The following is a 22,072-nucleotide window of genomic DNA, read 5'->3' as shown; positions in this document are numbered from 1 at the left end:
CATGGCGCAGAGTCATAGTCCCCCAGCACCACCTTCTGGTATCGGCCGTTGAGATAGGAGCGGAACCACTGCAAAGCAGTGCCTCCGACCCTCAATCCCGCTAGCCTATCCAGGAGGATACCATGGTCGATGGTATCGAAAGCCACTGAGAGGTCCAGAAGAACCAACAGGGACGCACGCCCCCTGTCCTTCTCCCTGCACAGGTCATCATACAGGGCGACCAAAGCAGATTCAGTACCGTACCCGGGTCTGAAGCCAGACTGAAATGGGTTCAGATAATCAGTTTCATCCAAGAGTGCTTGGAGTTGTCCCATCACCACCCGCTCCAACACCTTGCCCAGAAATGGGATGTTGGCCACAGGTCTATAGTTAGTGGCCATCTCTGGATCCAGTGACGCTTTCTTCAGGACCGGTCGGACTACTGCCTCCTTTAAAGGGGCAGGCACCCGACCCTCCCTCAGAGAAGCGTTAACCACTTCCAAGATCCAGGTCCCAGTCCCATGCTTGGAATTATTTATTAACCAAGACAGGCAAGGGTCCAATAGGCAAGTGGTGGGATGTACTCGTCCAAGCACCTTGTCCACATCATCGGGCTGCAATAACTGAAATTCATCCAATAATTCTGGACCAGACGGCAGCATTGGCGTCTCCCCAGAAACCTCTGATTCATTAGTGGTGTCCAGCTCATGACGAATCTGAGCGATTTTCTCCCTGAAATGCCTGGCAAAGTCGTCACAGCGGGCCTTCGAGGGTGGAACCGGATCTTCCTTAGGACCCGGGCGAACCAGGCCTTGCACCACTCGAAAAAGCTCTGCCGGACGGCATTGTGAGGAGGCAATGGAAGCGGAAAAAAACTTCTTTTTCACCGCCTTCACCGCCACAGCATAGGCCCGATAGTGGGCTCTCAAGTGTGTTCGGTCAGATTCATCCCGTGATTTCCTCCACCTGCGCTCTAGCCGTCTCCCAACCTGCTTCATCGCCCGCAATTCAGGTGTGTCTCTGAGTTGTTGCTTGGGGACAGGGATCTTATCCCAGCATTCCCATTTGAATGATAGCACCATTCTGGGAATGCACATTAGTATAATTAAAATAGGCTTTGGTTTTATGAACATTGCTGTGTGATAGGATGGTACCTTATGATTTGCCAGAGAAGAAGAAATGTGTCACCAAAGAAAAGAAAAAAAAAATAGGGGACCAATTTGTATAAACTTTACCTATGCTTTTAAAGTGCATAGAAGCAAAGTTATAAATAGTTATAATTTTAAAAGAAATACAGTATATATCAACAAAGTACAGAAGATTGTGATCAATGGCCATATGTGCCTCCAGTCTGGTGTCCAGTTGTTGCTGAAGGACAACTTCAAATTCCAGCTGTTCCTTCTGATGCTTCTTTAAAGTAATTTTGGACTGGGCGCCTGGGTGGTATCTGCTATTTATGAAAATCCATTTCCAGATATAATTCACAAATTAGATCAGCAGTGGAAAATTTGTGACCTTCCAGATGTTTTGGCCTTCAACTCCCATTAGTCCTAGTGAGTATAGCCATGATTGAGAGACAATGGAATTGTTTACTAAAAACATCTGAAAGGTTGCAAATTGCCCACTCTTAGTTTAGTTCTAGGAGTATTACTTTGAAATGTGCCCTGTATTGCTGAAGTCCCTTACGATGCTAAGTCCCATTGCAAATCCCTAAATCCAGTTAGCATATCCTAGGGTGTTCTAAATGCACTCACTGATACTTTAGTGAATTGATAAATTAATGCTGTACTATCATTTGTCAATAAGAATTAAATTATTCATGGATGTCTTAAAAAACAAAGCAAAATAAATTGCAAATACATAAATGCACCACCCCAGTGTTTCCATGTCCTTTAATGAAAATAAACATTTTGGACTCTCCTTAAGTTATAATTTTATTTTTCTCTTCAAAATGCATGTGGCAGTTGAAAAAGCCATTCTAAAGTTGATTCAGAAAACAATCTCATTTATGCAGATGTATTGTCATGTATGTAATGATTTTTTTCCCTTCACAAAAATCAAATAAAGCCATAGGGAACATGTGTTTTATCCCTCAGAAGGATTGGACACAAAGTCAATGTAAGCAGTTTCTATTTTGAGAAGCTCATGGTGCATGCATAGTAACAATACATTGATGTTACAGAAGACTGACAACAATCATACCCTCCAGCTTTCAGCATTTCCCTATTGAACCATTCATCATTTAACATGCACATGGCCAACCAGTATTGGCTGATGCTACCCAAAAGGCTGATCAGACTGTGAATGATCAGATTGTCTTCTCAGAGCTACAAGGCTGATCCACAAGCAGTAGCAATGGTAGAATGTTAATGGTACCTCCAGTGGGTAAGATGGTGGAGGTCAGTGGATATAGCAGAAGACATGCAAGTTTAGCGCTTCCCACTCCACGGGTCTCTCAGGCTCAGCAAGACCCAAGCAGCCTGCCCGGGGTGGGGGGAGTACTTGTAACATTCATTTTGAATTGGACTGGAATAAGAATGCAGGTAGCTACATAGTAGTTTGTACACAGTGTATTATTTATTAGCTGTGCAATACTCTGTGTATTTGTCAAAATGGAAAAGTAGTCTAGACTTTATAAAAAATACATTTTAAATATATTTGAATTTTATTTTTGATATGGTTATGCTCAAGGCATAATCATAAATACCTAAGTAGTCCAAAATGTCAAAGTTTTCAGTCTTAGTACTTGCTTGAATGTAAACCTAAATTTGTTGTTGTTTTTCATTCATTTCTTTTCTCAGCTCCAGAAAATGTTGAGCCACCCACAGCTGTTTCATTCCCCACATCGTTATTGTTGAATTGGGTCCCACCAAGAACTCCAAATGGGATTATAACACAATATTTTTTATATATGAATGCTCAACTAATTTATACCGGAAATGAAACCAATCATATTGTCAAGGGTGAGTTGTTTTGGAAGACCTGTATATGTTATACATACTGTAGTAGATATTTTTGCCCTTTTTATGTTTTATAACAAATTCAAGCATCTGGCAATTTGGAACATATAAAGCCGATTCCTATGTATGTTCTGTCATAGTAATAGCAAGAACTAATTTCACAGAAATTTTAAGAGTAATTCCCTTCATAAAACTTCTAAAAACTATTTGCATGTGTCCACCGTGAGACTTTACCCCTAATTCCTACTCTCTGCTTTATTTTGTATAACCAATTACTGACTTTTCTTATTCTATGAATGCTGAATTTGCTTAGGAGTCTTTGGTGAGACATTTTTCCAAAAGACTTTGCAAAGTCTGAGTAAACCATGTTTATCAGTCCTGCACATGTGTTCATTCACACTCTCAAAGAACTATAAAGCTTAGTAAGACAGGAGTCTACAGAAGCCATATGGATTCTTTTTCAGCAAAGCTTGTCTTTCTATATGATTTCTAATTTTATCTTTAATAATGCTTTCAACTGATTTATCCAGCACAGGGAGTCATTAATTTACAACATCCCTCCTAGGTCCCTTTTCAGAATTTGGTGTTATATTGGGCATTCTTCATACCTCTGATACAGAAGCTGATCTTAGGAACATGTTAATATTTGAGTTAGAAGATCAGCAATTCCATGCTTGAGTTCTTTATAAACTAAAATGGATAGTATCTGGGCCTGGTGATCATCAATTTTGGGAATAAGACTGAGAATTTCATATTTTGTCACCACTATTTTCGTGAGTCCCTCAGATGCCCATCCTAAAAAACATTCATTCAGAGTCAAGTAGTTAAGTGAAGACGTGATAGTACACTATCTTCTGTAGTGAAGACAAATTAAAATAATACGTTCAGTTTCTTGACAATCTGCTTATCTTCCTTCAGTACTCCTTTCATTACATTGCTTCTCATTTCATTACCAGTCCAATTGCCTCTCTAGCTTATTTCCTGTTTAAAGAACACTTTACTGTTGGCCTTCATGTCATTAGCAATATACTTTCATATCTCTTAATCTCTACTTTCATCTCCTTTGAGAAAGCTGGCTTCCTTTTCTTTTCCTCATTGGGGCAAGACTTCCATTTTCTAAAGGAAGAGTTATTTAAAGAAGAAAAAGAAGCATCCCTCTTGACACTGCTTGTTAGTGATGCTGGCAATCTCTTGGAGTTGGTGCTACCTTTCCTAACTTGTGGCATACAATTCCACCCTAGCTTCATTCATTGTGATTTTGAGTAGCCTTCAAGCATTTTGAAAGTATTTAGCACTTTCGAGTCCACCTTTCAGCTTCCTTTTTACTAGTGCATTTTAAGGGAAAAATGTCTTGAAGTCAGTTCTGATTGTGTTGTAATCCCCTCCCAATCATTCTCGTGTGTGTGTGTGTGTGTGTGTGTGTGTGTTCAGTAGCCCTATGGTCCCTGCTTCTAATTGGCTCAACAAAACTCCTGTCTTGTACTAGGTCCTGGGTGACACCATTTAGGATTTCATCACAGGTCCCTTTCCTCTAGTCAGTTGCATGACCACCTGTTGCATTGCTCAATTGTTTAGTTGTTGAGAAATGTAACCTCTTTGTCATTACTGGAATGCATTCATTGAGTCAATGTGGAAGTAAATCGAGACACTCTTTCTTAAACACTCCTGCATTTGAAGGTTCTACATTTGAAGTTCTACATATTAGATAATAGTGGGAATACATTCCACTTTTGATGATTGTGCATGGTTGGTCAGAGCACCACAGGAATCTTGCTCTTTTTCAGACAGCATTTTCTTCCTTTATGGGACAAAAGCTCTGAGCACTCCAGTCCCCACTGACAAAGTCGCTCAGCTCCAGGGACAAGGAGTCTCAGCCCACAAATGAGTTGGAGACATGGCAAGGAGGCCAGGGCATGGGACTCTGTTGCCTTTGCTGTTCAGGAGGATAAGGCACAAGGAACCACAGTCCTTTCCAGTACACTAAATAAAGGAACTTGATAGAATCCAACATCCCCTAAGTTTTTCAGGTAAACTGCTTCTACCAATTAAACCAATTATGAAGGCAGGAAACCAGCAGGGGTATGGGGGCAATCCAGTGTATTGCACTGAGTGTCACATGTATGCCTGTCTTCCAGCTGGACAGAAATCATGTGTGTGTGCTCAGTATAATGAGCTCCTGTTCTCTTGAAGCCAAGGTTGTTGACTTGGAGAAGCAAAGGAGACAGGCTGGATGATGGGACCCCTGGGGATGAATCAGGAGGACACACCGTGGAACAAGGGCAGGGGATCAGAGGTGATGTGTGTCAGTTAATCAGCCCACTAGTCTAATGCCAGATCAAAGAAGCTGACCAACTAAGTAACATTCAGTGCTCCTGCCATGTGGCCCAGAAACAGTTTTCCTGAGGGTGACACCAATTCCATTTGGTAGGGAAGGAAAGAGGGAAAATACATTTGGAATCAACTCCTAACTTGGGCAGAATTAACATCCACTGTTAGGGGGCTTATTAAGGTATTGGATGCTTCCTGTTAACATCCTTTATATTGCTTCCTTTGTATTGCAAGGCTAATTCTGGCTGGTCAGCTTTAACATAATAAAAGACAGTACTTAGAAGCCTCAATGGCCACAATTCAGGCTTAATGAGTTTGTGGATCAAAAAGTGGCTCATTTTCTGCCAACACAAGGTCTTTATATGTTTAGCATTTCTGCATTTTGAGTTTGTAGAGAATATCTTACAATACATTCAGTTAAACTTTCTTGCCATGCACATCCCATAAGCTACTAGTGTGGTGGGTCATTTTTGACACTGAAAAATGAGTCCAGTTAGAGAACCCCCTGAAGGCTGTTGATGTATACTATAATAAATAGTGCACACTTTAAGTCAAACTTTTTCATTCTGTATTCAAAGGTAATGGATTTTCAGTAACCATAGTAACCTTGGTGTGTTTCTGGATAAATACATGAGGTATATACATTTTGGTTTTATTTTTGAATATAAACTACCACATTATGTATTGCTAATAATATGAAAAATAGGATATAGGTTCGCATAATGACAGTTTAAACTAGTATGCATTTTTCTTCTGCACAAAATAAATAAATATTTATCAAATGTATAGGTGCAATTAATATCCCCCCTCCAGGTTTTTCTATATTCTTGTAGTGTCGTTTATCTTTCTTTTTTCTTTTTTCTCTTTTGCAAGATCTCCATCAATCTTGTGTGTGCATTGGTAAGCACGTGCTATCCCATACCTCTGTTCCTAAGAATGTGGAAGCAGAACTGGGTATAATTTTTTATTTAAAGTATTATTAATCATAATTGCTTGTTCCATAGGGTTTTTGATTCCCCAGTCAAATACCCCATTCAGCACTTGACTAGTTTCAAGTATCTGTACCTTGTTTTGGGGAATGGAGATCTGGACTGGGATTCTATTGGTCTATTGATCACCTCATTGCATAGCAATTTCTCTGTTCTTACATTCACAAATGGTGCACACCAGTTGCTGTAGAATTGGGGCAGGATGAAGCAGCTGAACTCTTCTTTCTGCTTGTGGGGTCCCTTGGACCACTAGTTGGCCACTGTGTGAACAGAATGCTGGACTAGCTGGACCCTTGTTCTGACCCAGTAGGGCTCTTATGTGGTACCAACAACAATATAATGACAGGATCCAAGTATTACTTTAGAGGTTCCCATTTAAAATTCTCATGATTTCTCTTTTAAAAGACAGAGGCCACAGCAAACCACAGTGCCATATTACAACGTCTATGAGTATTACAGAGGCTTGCCATGGGATGATAATGTTGTTTGCTTGAGATACAGGAAGGATTTGTGCATGTATGTGTATAGTTTCTTGTACAGTTGTTTGGATCCAGGCTATTGTGACTGAGCATCTCTGCCTGAGTTATGTTTCCCAAAATTTACTCAAGTAATTGGATTATATTACTTCTGATCAAAGGTGGTTTTGGTGGGGGTAGAGATTCCACTAAGGCAGATGCACACAGGCTTCTGAACCTGAAGGCTTTTGGTCATTCCATGGCAGGAGTGATGTGTAGTAACAGCATTCCCTCACACCCTGCATTGGAGTCTGGGATTAAGAATTATTATCAGCCCTCAGCCTCAGCCTCCTTTCTTCCCCACCCCAGAACAGCTTAATTTCCTGTCTCTATGGCTCAAACCTTGTAGGGAGGCAACCAGCATGGCTCTTTCCTAGGATCCAAAGAATCCTAAGGCCTTCCAGACAATGCTAGGAGGCCAAAGGATTATGCTCTAACAAATTTCATTAAACAATCATTATATATTAGAATATCTGCCTGCTTGTGGTACTTCAAAATTAATGTTGCGTTTTCATAATTGTCCAATAAATTTTACACACTTGTGCTCCTACAACTGCAATCTTGTGCAGAATTACACAGCAACATAATCTCCTTGGAATCAATTTGGTCTAATGACTGACTGCAATATACTAGAGTTGTATGAAAAATTTACTTCATTTTTTACTGGAATTTATCCATTTTTTTCCATTTATCCATTTTTTTTCTTCCCAGAACTGAACACAGACCCAAATGCAATCTGCAATCAAAGTTCGTACATTTCTGGTGCTTTTTGCAGAACAAATTGAAAATTCATTAAAATGTATACTTTTAGAAATGTACACAAACATGCTTAAACCAGTAGATGAAAATGTGAAAATGTGCACATTTTTGAAATATGTACCAATATTCATGGGGAATGTGGTGAACCTTGAGGACCTTGAGTTTTGCTTTGAATTAAAACAAAAAGCGAGATGTGGGTCAGCTTTGCTGACTCACACATCCCTTTTTTAATTCCAACAGCCCCAGTCTTTTAACTATTTTCTTTCACAGCATTAGCTGATCTGCCCACACCATTGCACAAACTGCTTTTGAAACTCCCTACCATTTTGAAAGCAGTTCCTCATGCCACATGGGGATTGCTGTTTGATGTAAATCAGCTTTAAAGATCCCTTGAAGTCATTGTACTAGTTTCATAGTTCTTTGGATCCTGGCCAAAATCTGGCTCTACAAACCAAATTACACATATTTTAGTAAGCTTTTCCACACTCTTTCTTGTGATCGAAACTCAAAATGAGGAATCAATTAAAACTTGTTAGTTTGATGCTTATTGATGATAATGGCAAACTGGTGTGAGTCCTCCTCCATATTTCAAGTCTTGCCATATCATATTAGGGTTCCTTGGTGTCTCATCACTCATGGTACATGCCTTTGGGACATCACACTGGATTATATAGGGCTGTCTTTGAAGAGTGCTCACAACTAGAGCTGGTTGAAGATATGGCATACAGATTGTTAATGGGCTAGATATAAAGGAATAGTTGACTCCTCATTGAAACAGCTTTGATAGATATTGTTCCGTTTCTAGCAACAAGTGCTCATAATGACCTTTAAATCCTGGAATAAGATAGACATGATAATAGGTTGTCTTGGTACATGGTGGCATCTTAAGTCCCTGAATTCTCCAAGTGCTTTGTTTCCTAAACAGTATAGTCCCACATGGCAAATGTTTAGTGCTGTGCAACTTAGGTGGAAGGCTTTGGGGATTTGGAGACAAAACTCCCTAATCTCTGGGCCAAGAATGTCATGAGTGTTGTTGTTGTTGTTGTTGTTGTTGTTTATTGAACTATTCTATATCTGTTGTTTTAATACTGTTAGTATGCTTTTGGGTCCAAGCTCATGATGCACTGCACCTCAGTCAGGGCCACTGCCAGTTTCTGGAGCTTCCTGGGCTTCCTCTTGCTTCTTGCTGCTGGAGGCTGCTGACTGGTTTCTTCTAAACAAGCAAGCAAGGAGAGGAGGCTAGAGAAGGAGCAACTGCTTCCATTCAGTGTGTGTTTTCCAGAAGGTTAGCTGTGTGGCTTGGACCACGGGAATGAGAACAAACAAAAAGACAAACAATACAGCCCTGAAGAGAAAGTGGGCCCAAATGCTGGGTAGGATCCAACACATAGCCAAAACCACTCCTAGGAAAAGAAATACGCCAAGTAAGTCTTCTTATTTCAGGGGAAACATTCGAGCCAATTGAAACTATGCCTGTGGAACACAGATTTTGTTAGTAGCAGTGCAGTTCCTAAATGATGGAAGTCCCATCAGGGCTTGAGTCTGAGGCAGGGAGTTGGTGTGTGGGAAGGGGAATAGCTATCAACCTGCCCTAATACTTTCCCTTCCTTGGTGTGTGTGTGTGTGTGGGGAGGGGATAGAGAAAATTGCAGCAGACTGCAGCAGTCATTCTGTACATATGTGCCTGGGAGCAAGCTCACACTGTGTACAAGAAGACATCTGAAAAACTTGTACAGGGCTGCAATGTGGTTCATAAGGTCAATTTATCAGCACCATCACCATCATCATCTGGAAAGGGGCAGGGAAGGGAGGGGAATTTCAATTCTACAGATTTCTTTTCCACCTGGATAAATGGTCTACTTCCACAGTACTCAGCATTCTAAGACTGAAGGAGTCAGATATAAATTGGGGAAAGCTGTCTGAACACTTGTCTGAAAATGGAGAATAGATTAGAGTATGAATTAAGTCCTGGAAACTACATATTCCAAACACTTCTCTGCAACCTCCTTCTCCAAACTTCCCAGATTAAACTTCTGAATGAAATCTTAAAATTGCACCTTTATTTATTGTAACATAAATTATGATCACCATATATAGAAAGACCACCACACTTTGTTTCGGTTTTTATTTATTAAAATAAATTCCTTATTTGCCTTTAAGTCACGGATCTAGCTTACCAATAAAAACCAACAATTTAAAATGTTATCCTCTTGCTCCAGTCCACCCTTTTATCTTTTGTTATTGTGATAATGATAAGAATAACTTGCACCACATCATATAGTGGACAGATACAGCTAGGTTTCTAGTATAATCTCCCCATAAAGTTATAATGCAAATATTAAAAGGCATAGTGTCTCTGACAACAGTGACGTAGCCCATAGATCACTGCCAGTTGTCATTAATTCTACAGATGCTGTATATGCCAATCCACAGAGCAAATAAGGCTGGATGACTTTGGAATATCAGTGCTTCATTCTGAAAAAAGAACACTGTCCATTTACCAGTCTTAACATTACATGGAGGATAGAGAAGAAGCAATGTGTTTATTTGTGGCATTTCTCTCCTGTACCATTTTTTCAAGCAGCGCATTAGAACAGCGCTAAATAAAATCTCCTTATTTACAATCCTTTTAAATAGTGTTTAAATATTTCCTGCTGATACAATCTGCTAAAGTGGATATCCTTGCTGCAGATTTCAGTTAACCTTGTTGCAGATAGTAAGCCCAAAGCTATGCACACTTTTAGGGGGTATGATTATGGAGTAAAACCTAATGGTGTCATTATAATGCCACAGCTGGACAAGCTTCTGGAGTCCTTGTCCTCTGATCAGATTTGGGTAGCATAATGAGCCAGGGGAGAATGCACGTGGTCCCTGCCTGGCCGGCTGGGTTCTCAAGCTATTAAGGAAACTTTCTAAAATAAGCACACAGAGATAACAGCAGAAAGGGGGCTAACAGAAAAGATCAGACAACCTGTCCATAACTGCACAGTGATAAGGAAAGACAACTTCCTGTAGTAGTTATTGCTTGAGATCAGGACTCTATGTTTTTGTTGACAATTTATTTCCTGGACTTGCAAGCTGCTCTGACCATCATTTGGAAAAGCAGCATACCGATAAAGTGGTTGATGATGAAGAAGAAAAAGGGATGTAATAATTATATTCTATTTTAAGGAAGAGTATATGGTTGGCATTCCCTATTTAAAAATACTTTAACAAAGAGTGCACTTGTTCAAAGACTTAGCAACTGAACATCCTGTGTGAGAGCCAAATTGAATTTCTAAAATGATTGGAATGATTTTTTTTTTGTTCCTTAATCGTCACTTAAATTTCTTAATCTAATTTAAATCCCAAATCCTTATTTCCAAATGTTAAGCAACAAAAATCTTTCAGAAACAGCTCAGCTCCATTTAAATAATCAAACAGGTTTGTGGAAATGTCAAGTATTCAGGAGCTTGCTAATAGACAGCTATAGAAAGCATTTAAAAGTCTTTCCTGGTTATCAATGTTTTGGAAAATAAATCTGAGGCCATAGCAATTTTCTGACTTTAGAACTGGGACTCCAAAAACCCCATGACCCTCTAGATGCTTTCTAGAGATCCTATGTTTGTTCCAACCCAGGAAAAGCTAAAATATTATTTTTAAACATTCATTAGTTTCATATATAAATTCAAAGAGTTCTACATAAAATGGAAGCAAATATATTCAGGAAAAATGAACTATTTCAAAGAAAAATAATGATTTCAAAATATTTAACCATTTTATACAATCGGTACTAAGCTTTATAAAGCGCAAGCTTGTCCCACAATTTATGAGTATTATGTGTGTGTGGTGTATGTGTGTATCAAATTTATTAATATTTAGATGCTATTTTACACACACACACACACACACACACACACACACTTCTGTGCTTTAAATATACTGTGAAGATAAATTTTATAAGTTTGAGAGTCTCTCGCTCTCTCTTTTAAGAGTGACCTGTCTAAATTGACTTTCCACGATAAGGCATTTCTGTAGTTGGGCTCATTACTTTTCCTGGAATAAAAGTGTGCTGTTAATTAGTTCACACAATAAGCAGCTTGTCATGTAGATGATCCTTGAATTACTGAATAGTGACTAATGCTGTAACATAGAATTTTGTAATGGGAAGTGGAAATGTAAACTGGAAATGAAAAATTGTATTTGAAGGAAAATGATGCTGGCAGTGTAGAAGAGTACATTATAGATATTACAAGAGCTGTGACCTATATAGCATGGTAATTATTGTTGCCTGGCTGTTAACCCCTGGGCTGTAACTGAACATTACAGGTATATCACATCAAATGCACCTGCTGCACGAGGGATTTTACCTGGTTTAGGATGGTAATGAATGATGGCAACACAACCAGCCGATGTAGCAGAGACCCAAAAGCCATACAGTTTATTGCACTCCTCCTAAGATTTAACATTTAACAGTATTCTCCTGTGAGGCACACGGGGAATAATATTACACATTATATGGAAGTTTCCACTTACTGCTGAAGGACGCAAATCACCCTTGAAGCCATTGTAGGTGTTAGCTGCTTCTGGACAGAACCTGAGACACTCTCCTCTTCTATTAAGTCACTAGAAAATGTGGGCTGAATTGCTTAGAAGCAGGTTTATGTGCTTTGTCTAAATCCCTTGTTGAGTTTTACTGGAAGCTTCCCTGTGTGTTCTCACTCATTAGGAAGCTGAGGATATCAGTCCTACAGAAGCATGTTCATTGATACAATGAGCCATGTTCCAGTGTGTTTGAAGAGAAAAGTGTTTTTCTTATTTTTCCTTCCATCCCTTAGAAAACATTTTTGTGTTCATGCTCTGGGTTGCAACTACATGTTATGGAGCATTCTGTGACTCTTTCATCTATGCACTACTATAATTCAAAGTAGTTTATGTTGAAGCATTTGGAGTCTGGCTGCTTAACTCTGCTCTCTCTTTTTGCCTTAAAATATTTTGGCTACAAAAGCCTCTCAAGGCATTTCTCAAGATAAAGGTACAGTGGTAATAATCAAAATCAAGAGACATGCCACCCACAAAAATATTGAAACCAAAAATCAAGGGGAGTAAGCCATCCTGGATATAATGGGATCATGAGTCCCTGAGACTTCAAGGACCAACTCCTGGAGACAGCTGCAGCTGCTGTACCAGCTTGATCCAAGAAGCCCACGGCCCCCGCTGCCACCAAAGTCTCCCAGTTCTCACTGAGTCCAGGATAACTCCCAAGCTGCACACTTGAACTTTCGAGGGAGAACAACTCCATCCAAAAATCCAAAGTGGCTGATTTATCTATACTCCATTTCATCTTAAAATCTCCTGCTTGTTGGAAGATGGATACCCCATGCAGAGATCCCTTCTGATATTTTCTTCAGTGAAAGGAGCGGAATTTGGGGAGAGTAAATGTGAGCTGAGGAACTACAGAAGAGAAATAGTTCTTCCACTCTACTGCTACTCAGATGCTGCTTAGCTTGGGATGTTTTGGTCCCTTGCAGCATCCTCTTTTTTCACTAGGAGTGTTTCTTGGGGCCATGCTGTGTCATCCTGTTATGTCATTTTCAGGGGAGTGTGCAAGTAGAACTTCCAAAAGCTGGCTGCTTGATCATTTTTAAATGCATAGAAAGAGGAAGAACCCATGCCCAAAGAGAAATCAAATTATGTCATTAATATCTGTATGCTTCCTTGACCCTGACTTTCAAGGTGACTTGTACCCCTCAGCCCCCAAACATTTAGTGAAAAAAATATGGCCCAGCTATTGTCTTTCAACACTTCTGTGTGCTACTTCTTTGCATTCAGGGCATTAGCATTCCTAACCCTTCAGGAACATCCATAAGTGAGGTTTTAACCGCAATATGTGCTAGGGAAACTGCTTTCCACTGCAACCCAGGTTCTTCTCTGTCGGAGGACTGCCAACTAAGAGCTGGCCCAGAAAATATCTGGCCAAAATGCAAAGGAGGCATAACTGGGATTGTTTGGCCAAGGTAGTACTGCATCCGTGTAAGGTGTTGGTGGAGAGTGGGGTGGCTACAAGAAACGAGACCAGGGCTTTTCCAGAAAATTGGGTTGTAAAAGCCAATTGAAGAGTGAACTGTTGAAAGCTGAGAGAGGAAGAAAGGGGGCTGTGATGAGTGATGCACAGCTGTGCAGCATGGCTTGGCTTCAAAGGCAGAATTTTGCAGTTCAGAAAACAGAAGAGAAGGAGGCTGATAAATGAACTTATTCTTTATGCTCTGTCTGAACACAGTTGGTACAGGGATCCAAAGCATCCAGGGTGAATCCAAAAGGACAGAAAGCAGGGACTTTAGTCAGCCATGGAAAGGTTTTACTGGAAACAGTCCACCAAAAGTCATATACCAGTTAGAATCCTCAACAGGTCCCACTTCTGCCAACAATCAGATGTACTCTGAGAATTTACTGATTTCTTAGAAAAACAACTGGATGACTCAAGGCAAGAAGAACAATGGCCAAAAAAGAGGAAATGACAATGTTCAAAAACTACACTGTGTGTGTTGTGTTCCAAGCTCAGCCCATTAGAATTTGCACTGTTACTGATGTTTGTTTATTCATTTATTAGATGTATATCCTGTCTTTTTCTTTAAAGAATTCAAAGTGGCTTATGTCATTCTCCTCCTCCTTGTTGGTATATACTTTTGGGATCTTTCACTCTGGATTGCAAATGGGAATGGTAGGGTGTTTGCAATTATTTGTTGTTAAATTATATGAAATGCAGCATAGTTTAAGCTTTCTTCGTATACTGTGTTAGTTCTGCCCAACATGCATATATGTATGTGTCTGTATATAGTCTGACCCAAACTTTAATTTTGCTCAGAAAGGACTGAGAATGTGATATTTGGGCAGAAAATTGAGGACAGCAAAGGTTTTTCATTTGTGTCACATGGAGGCCAGCTAATGAAAATAGGTGGGATATTTGTGTCACTGTCTTGGGTCTTCAACCAAAAACAGTTTTTAGATGGGAGGGGGCACATAAAGTGCAGCTGGAGTAGGAGTGGGTGAGTACTTTGTATAGTTCAGTGTTTGATAACTTATTCACATTTTTTTTTCTAAATGGGATGGAAGAACTTAAAAAACTGAGTGTGGAAGCGAAACTAATTTATTATGCTCCAGTCAGAGAGAATCCTCTGGTCCCTGGGTGAGCACCCCAGCAACCATAGGATGGCTTGGAAAACCCCTTCGGAGATTAGAGGCAATGCTCTGTCTTGTCCCTGACCCCTCCATTCTGTGCCATTTGTCTCTGAGATTTGAAAATTACTTTGAGGAAGGGAAATGGGTTGTTCCAGTATGTAGGGACAGGGAAACAGAGGCCAGCATATGGTTTATGATTCTCTTAACCTCCAAAGCTTTGTAAATTATAAGAGATCAGAGGATGGTGAGGAAAAGCTCACCTCCACTGCTCTTTCCACCCTGCTGACTTCAGCACAGCAGATCATCAGAATCTTGAAATCCTCCAAGTTGGGGGCTTCCCAACAGTGAAGCCTAGCCCATAAGACTGCATCCAAAGTCTTGAAGCTGGTGTTTGAATGCCCTAAGCATTCAGCTGTGTTTGTAGTGCTAAATTAGGGTTGTCACCTCTCTTTTTCTGGTAGGCCTGTAATCTTTAACAGCTACATGGCAAGCAGGTGCAACACCGTGTTCTGTGTATACACCTGAGTCCTTTTGATAATTCAGTTCATTGTTTGAAAAAGCAATATTTTTTAGATTTTTTCTTTCATGAGATGAAAGAACATTCATTCATTCATATGGGAGAAAACAAAACCGACAGATTCATTTATCCCTAGCTAAGAGAACTTTCTCCATATTTGGTCTCTACTATGATTTTACAGAAGGTTTTGTATATTACAAGCTTCAAAGTTTTCATGCTTTGATAATCTAGTAGCATGCCTAACTCTGGATGTTGAAAAACTATCTCATTGTTGGATTTTGAACATGTTTAACAGTACAGAGGCTATAATCTGAACAACTACTTTAAAAAACCAACAGACCAAAGGTTTATGCACACTCAGTTGGGTTTTGATTTTTTTTCCTTTAAGCATTACAGCATGCTACAAATCCACTGGTTTCAGAGATGGTTTCCAAGTCATCTTGAAGGGCTGCTGCTGCTTAAGTAGCACAACTAGTCCAGTGTTCATTGGACTGCAGGACAGAGTGGGGAACTAAACCAGATACTCTGGTTTGGGTTACTATCAGTCACAACATTCATTGGCTACATCCTATGTAGTTTTGTAATACCAGAGAAAGCCCATCCACTAGCTTGATTCTCCATCCCAGCCTGCCATAATGGCAGTGGTCTTGAGTTCACCATGGCTGGACTGATATCATTAGCTCCTCTGCACTCCACACTCCTGAACTGAAAACTTGGAACTCCACCCCAAGATCCCTTAAAGATCCTCTCCTTGGGAGTGGCATGCCATCAACCTGGTTACATTGAAACAGATGGCCCAGTACTTCTGGCAGCTAGGACAAAACAGATGGCAAAATGATGAGGGCATCTAACTAATAAACAACTGTTTTACTAAGGGGGAGGCAAACCCACCTGGCATATAGCCCACTTTCATTTCTTTCCCAGATGAAATTCCTGATGCTAACCTCTGCCCTAGCAACAAGTTACTGGAAAAAGATTGGGAGAGTGGGCATGGAAGAGAGTGACAGCCATGGCTGAGGCTACATGCCAGACTCCTGATGCCATGAATGGCCAAGGCCACATGTAGGATGTGATTAGCTCCCAGTGGCTAACCTTGGGGTGACACATGGCCGCTTGGGCTGCTGGCCACACTGGACCACCATCTCCTCCCAAAGTCTTAACAGCTGTGCAAATAGTATGCTGTGGCACATGCGGACTGGGATGTGTTATAGTTTATCTAATCCTTTTAACTATGTAAAAATAAACAATATTTTTCATTCAAATTCACAGCACATTTAGATTTGAAGTATCATAAGGGCTATAGTTAGGTTGAACCATTTTCCTCTATTGAACCCTTGCCAAGGTTGAAACTAGGTTTTTGAACCAATCATCCAAATTGTTTACATAAAGCATTATAGCCTTTTAGTTGGTTCTCCATCCCATCATGTCCCACTATTATTCTAAAATATGATGTTTTATGTCTTTCCTCCTCTGATTGAAGCTTATTACATAAACTGCAGTTTAGCTTCAAAAGTTGTTATAATTTTATAGGACAGATATATTCATAGCCATCATACAGATATATACTTACCATATAAATTTGATTCTAGTTAAAGATGATATATTACAAAAATGAATAAATAGTGCATAAGCACTAAAATTAAGTGAACATAAATCGAAGTATGTAAGGAAAACATCAGATTAGCATTCTTTAAGTAAGGCATAAACTTAATCTTTTAAGATTGTTACCATGAAAGAGATGAGGAAAGAGAGTCCATTACTGTTCCAGCGATGGCATTACTGCAAATACTAGACCCCATTACTGCAGATGCACAGTGGAAATGCAGCTTCAGCCTGCTGGTATTGATTTCTTTTTATGCTATTCCTAGCAAATGTATATGATGGCATGTAAATAAACATCTGGATTTATAATTTAGGAATAGTGTTGTTATTTAATCATCCCAGTAAAGTACTTTGTGACATGATGACTGCAGATGTAAGTAGAAAAAAAGTGAGCTACTGAAAAAGCAGATTTTCATGCTGATGAGACAGTATTGTCATGGCCCTTGTAACTAAAAGTATGCCTTGGCTAATCTTTGAAATATGCTGTCATTTTATGACAATTCTAAGACTGTTCTGAGTGAGCCTGTGGCCTCAGTCCAACTCAGAGGGCTTGTGTGCATATCGTGTCATCCCACCGCGGCTTTACTTATTCCCAGGGTTGTTGTCTTGTGTCAGGTGCCTGTGGGCCACATTTTCACATGGAGTCTGCAGGCACACAGCTTGGCATGGCTTGCCACGTTGCACGGACCCAGGCATCAGTGTTTTTTTTTTTAAAGGTTTAGACAAGTTCCAAAAAAATCTAAAACAACGCATGAGTTACTTGAAGGCTCTCTAACTTTCAAACAACTGGGGCTTACATGACACTATAAAAAGTTTTAAATAAATACAAATAATGTTTTAAGATTTGATTGTTTTAATAGGGTTTTATGGTTGATTGGAAAATTTATTAGGATGCTGGGTTTTGTTTTATTTTGTCTCATTGTTAAACTGTCCCAAAACCACAGTAAGGGTCCAGAAAAGTTTTAAAGAAAAAAGTAAAACCATGGCTCTTTATGCAACCATGTGCACCACCAAAACAACTGCCCTAGTGGGTAAATTAAGCTCTAATGTGGAATGAATCAGGTGGACGCTAACTGTTTCAGCTCACTGATTCCAGCAGGCCTAGGTTTACTTTGTACTGAATTCTGGAACATGGTCCTTGAAGACATAAACTGGACTTTAAGATAGGATTGCCTTGCCTTGTATTTATCATTCAGTGGCTTTACTGGTGGGGGAGACTATTATGTTTATAAACAGCCCCATAAATAGGATCTGCCTGCCTAGAGAGTGTATCTATTCCAAAATAATGTTAGTTTACCCACTGCACAGTCATGTGATCACTCCACTTAAGGGGCTTGCAGACTCTGGGCAAATTCTATAGTTTCTGAATGGTATTGGGAATAAACTTTGGAATTTACCTTTAGTTCTGCAATCCCAACACACCCAATCTCGGCTCTGATTTTGTTCCCAAATTTCACCTCTGCCATAAATATAATCCAACATTTCTCTAGCCTCCATATCCCATCAATCTCTCAGGCTGAATGGGAGATAGAAAAAGTGGATAGCAATATTGACATGCCATATTGTTATGTTAAGAATATATTTTGAACATGAAATCACTGAATAAATGTTAAATATCCGTGCTGAAACAATTTTGTTTCTCCAGTGTGATTCACTTGTGATTGCAGGCTGCCATTACTTTAGAGTAAACAAACTTCAACTTTTATTGAACTTTCAACAAATATTCAACTCCTAAAATATTGATTAAATATTGTTTTTCTAATAATTATGATACAAATACGGATGCATAACCATTTGTTTTTAATTAAACCACGAAATGTTCTGTAAAGTCAACACATGATTTTTTTCATACCAAAATATGCTACACAATTAAAATGCCACCCTAAAATTCAGTTGAAACAAGGCACACCATACCATGTAGAAGATATTTCTGCTATTTGAATAATTGAGATACATATCACTTTCTTTAACCATTAAAGTACAATGGTATTTTCCTTTTGTCAGCAAAATGAACTTCCATATGGCCTGAAGTGCCTGATCCTGCCTAATCTTGGAAGATAATCAGGGTCAGGCCTGGGTAAAATCTGGATGAGGGACTTAAATGTTGAGAAGTGCCTATAAAGCTTTGGGTATGTGCAGCATAGAAATGTAATGCAGTAACAACACGACAGCAGGAGTTAATATCATTGTTCCACTAATTTTTCCTTACGGTGTTACGTTTCACTAGCAATGTGAATCTATGCATAACCAAAATCTCCCTGTTTAAATGTATATGCAAACGTAACACACAGGGAATGGTAGCTGAGCAATACTCAAAGCACTACAAAGTGTACAGAGAGAGAAAAATGGAAAAGTGAAAATGTCCACCTATACAATAGTAGTGTGAGAGCTCCTTTCTTAAAAGAAAAGATCGGGTTTTAGCTTTTTCCAAAACTGGAAAACAGAATGTTTCCACCTTATTGGAAAGTAAAGAAAGTTGGGAAGCATATTGTTAGTAGTAAGTACCAAATATAGTAGAAAGCGTCTGCAAAACAGCCATGAAAAATTCCTTGGGACGAAATAAGTGACTGTGGTTGGGGAAAATTAATGAAATTACAAGAAATCGGATTTCTTTCAGGTGGCAGTCCTAAGGGATACTTCTCCAGAATATATATACATTAATTGCTACAATTCTGGTCATGGATCTTGTATATCTAATGAGCACTGAGCATTTAGTGAGTAGCAAGTGACTTCCCCCATTCTCAGTGTAGTAAATGTTCAGTCAGAGAGAAAAGGTACAATCCAATGCCCAAAGCTCCCCCAGCATGTGAACCTCATTGCCCCGAAGCCTCAGAATTCAGAAGCTCCCATGCTTCCTATGTGTGGAATGAGGTGTGGCAGGAGCAGGCTGTGATGCTGCGCTTCACATCATGCATTTCATCTCAGCTGCCTGCCGCTTTTGGGCATCTAGATAAAGCTCCAGGGAGGGAGGGAGAAGGATGCTGGGAACCAACAGGACCCAGATGAGGCCCTCAGCTCCAGCCTTCCCTCTTTCCTGCCTCTCCCACCTGCCAACCAGAAGGCTCCTTCTTGCCCTCTCTGAGGCCAGACCTTGAGGGAAGCAGCTGGCCTGGTTCTTTCTTCACTGCCTATGATGGTGTCAGGGCAGATGCTCTCCCTTCAAAGTCTCAGCTCCAAGACTGCTGTATCTTGATGCTGGCACTCCAAAGAATCATGTGGCCACTCAGGTGATGTTGGGATGCCATAAGTTTTTGCCCTAAAGATGCATTCTTATGCATTTTAGTGAGAAAAAGTTTTACAACTTTCAGGATGTATGGCTGTTGGGAGTTGTATGTTTTTTTCTAAACTAGCATAGGATTGCATCCTCAGTATATATAATTAATGAATTATTACTTATATTGATTACATTTATATCCTACCTTCCCTCTAAGATTTGTGCACAAGGCAGCTGCAGATAAAATACAAAAGTATAATTAAAACATAAACACATCAGTTAAAACATATCAGAAAGAAAGAGGGGAGGAAGGAAGGAATATTCATCAGATTTGGCAAAGAAATCTGCTTAAAAGTCAAAACTCTGAATAAAGAGGTCTTTACAGATTGGAGAGCCTGGGGAATTTTTCACTAGGTTTCTAGTCTCTGTTTCTGGGAAAATATGTTGGGGTGTTATTGTAGCCCCAAGCATAGTATTTCTGTGTGATGTATTTTTCAATCTGGGTTATCATTTTATTCTGGGAATGATAATGGTTCAATTGCTCTGATGGAAGGAACTTTGGAAATGACAAGTTGCTATCATATTACTCTAGGAAGTCACAACAGTTCAAGCAGCTGAGTAGCTTGACTGGTTTTTGTAGAATACTGGACTTGATAAATTATGGTTGGAATCCTGTACACACTTACCTGGGAGTAACTGTGTACTTACTGTATTTACTGCCAGGTAAATATGACTTGTACATAGATTTGCATGGGTTGCACCATAAGGCAATTGTAGATGTGTACAAGTATTTCTTTGAGTCACAACTTACGTGTATTGCTAAGCATGCTTACCTAGAATTAAATCCCATTGAAATGAATAACTAATGCTTACAAATAAGTATGTTTGCGACATTATTTATTTATTAAAATGCTTTCTCCTGGCTTAATTAGGGCCCCAAAGCATTTCATTATTCCTCACAAAACACTTGTAGATTAACAATAAAAAGCAGAGGAACTAAGAACTCAAAAGGAAACCTTGGGATTCATAAAATCTTAGTACACAGCAGAGTTTAACATAACTAAACCCTTATAATAAATAAATCATTTATAAAATAAATCATTTTTTGCCAGTGAGGCAACTGTGAACCTTTCTAGGCAGGGAGCTCCACAGCCTGGATCTTGTGGTCATGGTTTATGGTGGGGATAGAATGATATAGTTAGGAAGTAGGAAATTTTCGGTACTAGCTCTACTAAAAGGGAATAGCTTGTGGAAATTTGACCTAATGGACATGCTGAAATGGGATAAATGTGTTCTGAGCACTACGAATTCAACATGAGGTTTGGACCAGAAAGACCAAGGCTCAGATCTGTTTACTGCTCTGCAGCTTACTGCTGGCTTTTCACTAGCCCTAATTCATCAAAAAGAGTTGTTGACAAAGGATAGCAGTGGGGTAACACCTTGGGCAATGCCTTGAACTCCATAGGTGTCCTTTAGATGTTTTCCATCAGACCCAGCCAACATAGCCAACAGTGAGGAAAGCTGGGACTTGTAGTCTGAAACCTCCATATGGTACTTAGTTGGAGGAGGCTGCCTGAGAGAGAGAGAGAGAGAGAGAGACATCCAGATAAATAAACTCTCTATAGAGGTAGTATTCCAGGAAGGTCTGGATTTCTCCAACCTGAGTTCTTCCAACATTACAGCCTTGCTCTGTCTAATATGTTTGCTGAAAAGAAATACTGAAAGATTCCAAAAAGAAAAAGACTATTCTAGCATTCAGCTTAATGGATAAGTAATCGGGCAGCTCCTACCTTGTACCTGGGAAAGCTGAGAAAATAACAAAAGCACAGAACAGAAGGGATTGAAAAATACACCTTGATCTGAATGCTTGAGATTGGGGAATTCAGAAGTCTCTTAAGGGTTCACCACTTGTGAATTATGCATCTCACACTCACTACTAGGCGTAAATGCATAATTCTAATCTGTTCTTATTATTTATTTATAACACACCAGTAGAATGTAAATTGTCTGCCTCCTTTCAACAAGCTTATCATACCATTTAAGGTATGCAG

The 22,072-nt window shown here is 39.6% G+C and overlaps 1 protein-coding gene across 1 annotated transcript in view; it reads left to right on the top strand.

Annotated features, from left to right (window-relative positions):
- Nucleotides 1-22,072, top strand: part of USH2A (usherin) — a 579,889-nt gene that overhangs the window by 224,062 nt on the left and 333,755 nt on the right. The window contains exon 31 of the mRNA XM_044449731.1: nucleotides 2,781-2,942. Within this exon, the coding sequence (XP_044305666.1) occupies nucleotides 2,781-2,942 (162 nt within the window). The remainder of the gene's footprint in view (nucleotides 1-2,780; nucleotides 2,943-22,072) is intronic.

Source organism: Varanus komodoensis, unplaced genomic scaffold (genome assembly GCF_004798865.1).
Source record: "Varanus komodoensis strain SLA01 unplaced genomic scaffold, ASM479886v1 scaffold1, whole genome shotgun sequence".
NCBI classification, from domain to species: domain Eukaryota; kingdom Metazoa; phylum Chordata; class Lepidosauria; order Squamata; family Varanidae; genus Varanus; species Varanus komodoensis.
Note: the sequence above shows the minus strand (reverse complement) of the source record. Positions and strands in the feature narration are given on the sequence as shown.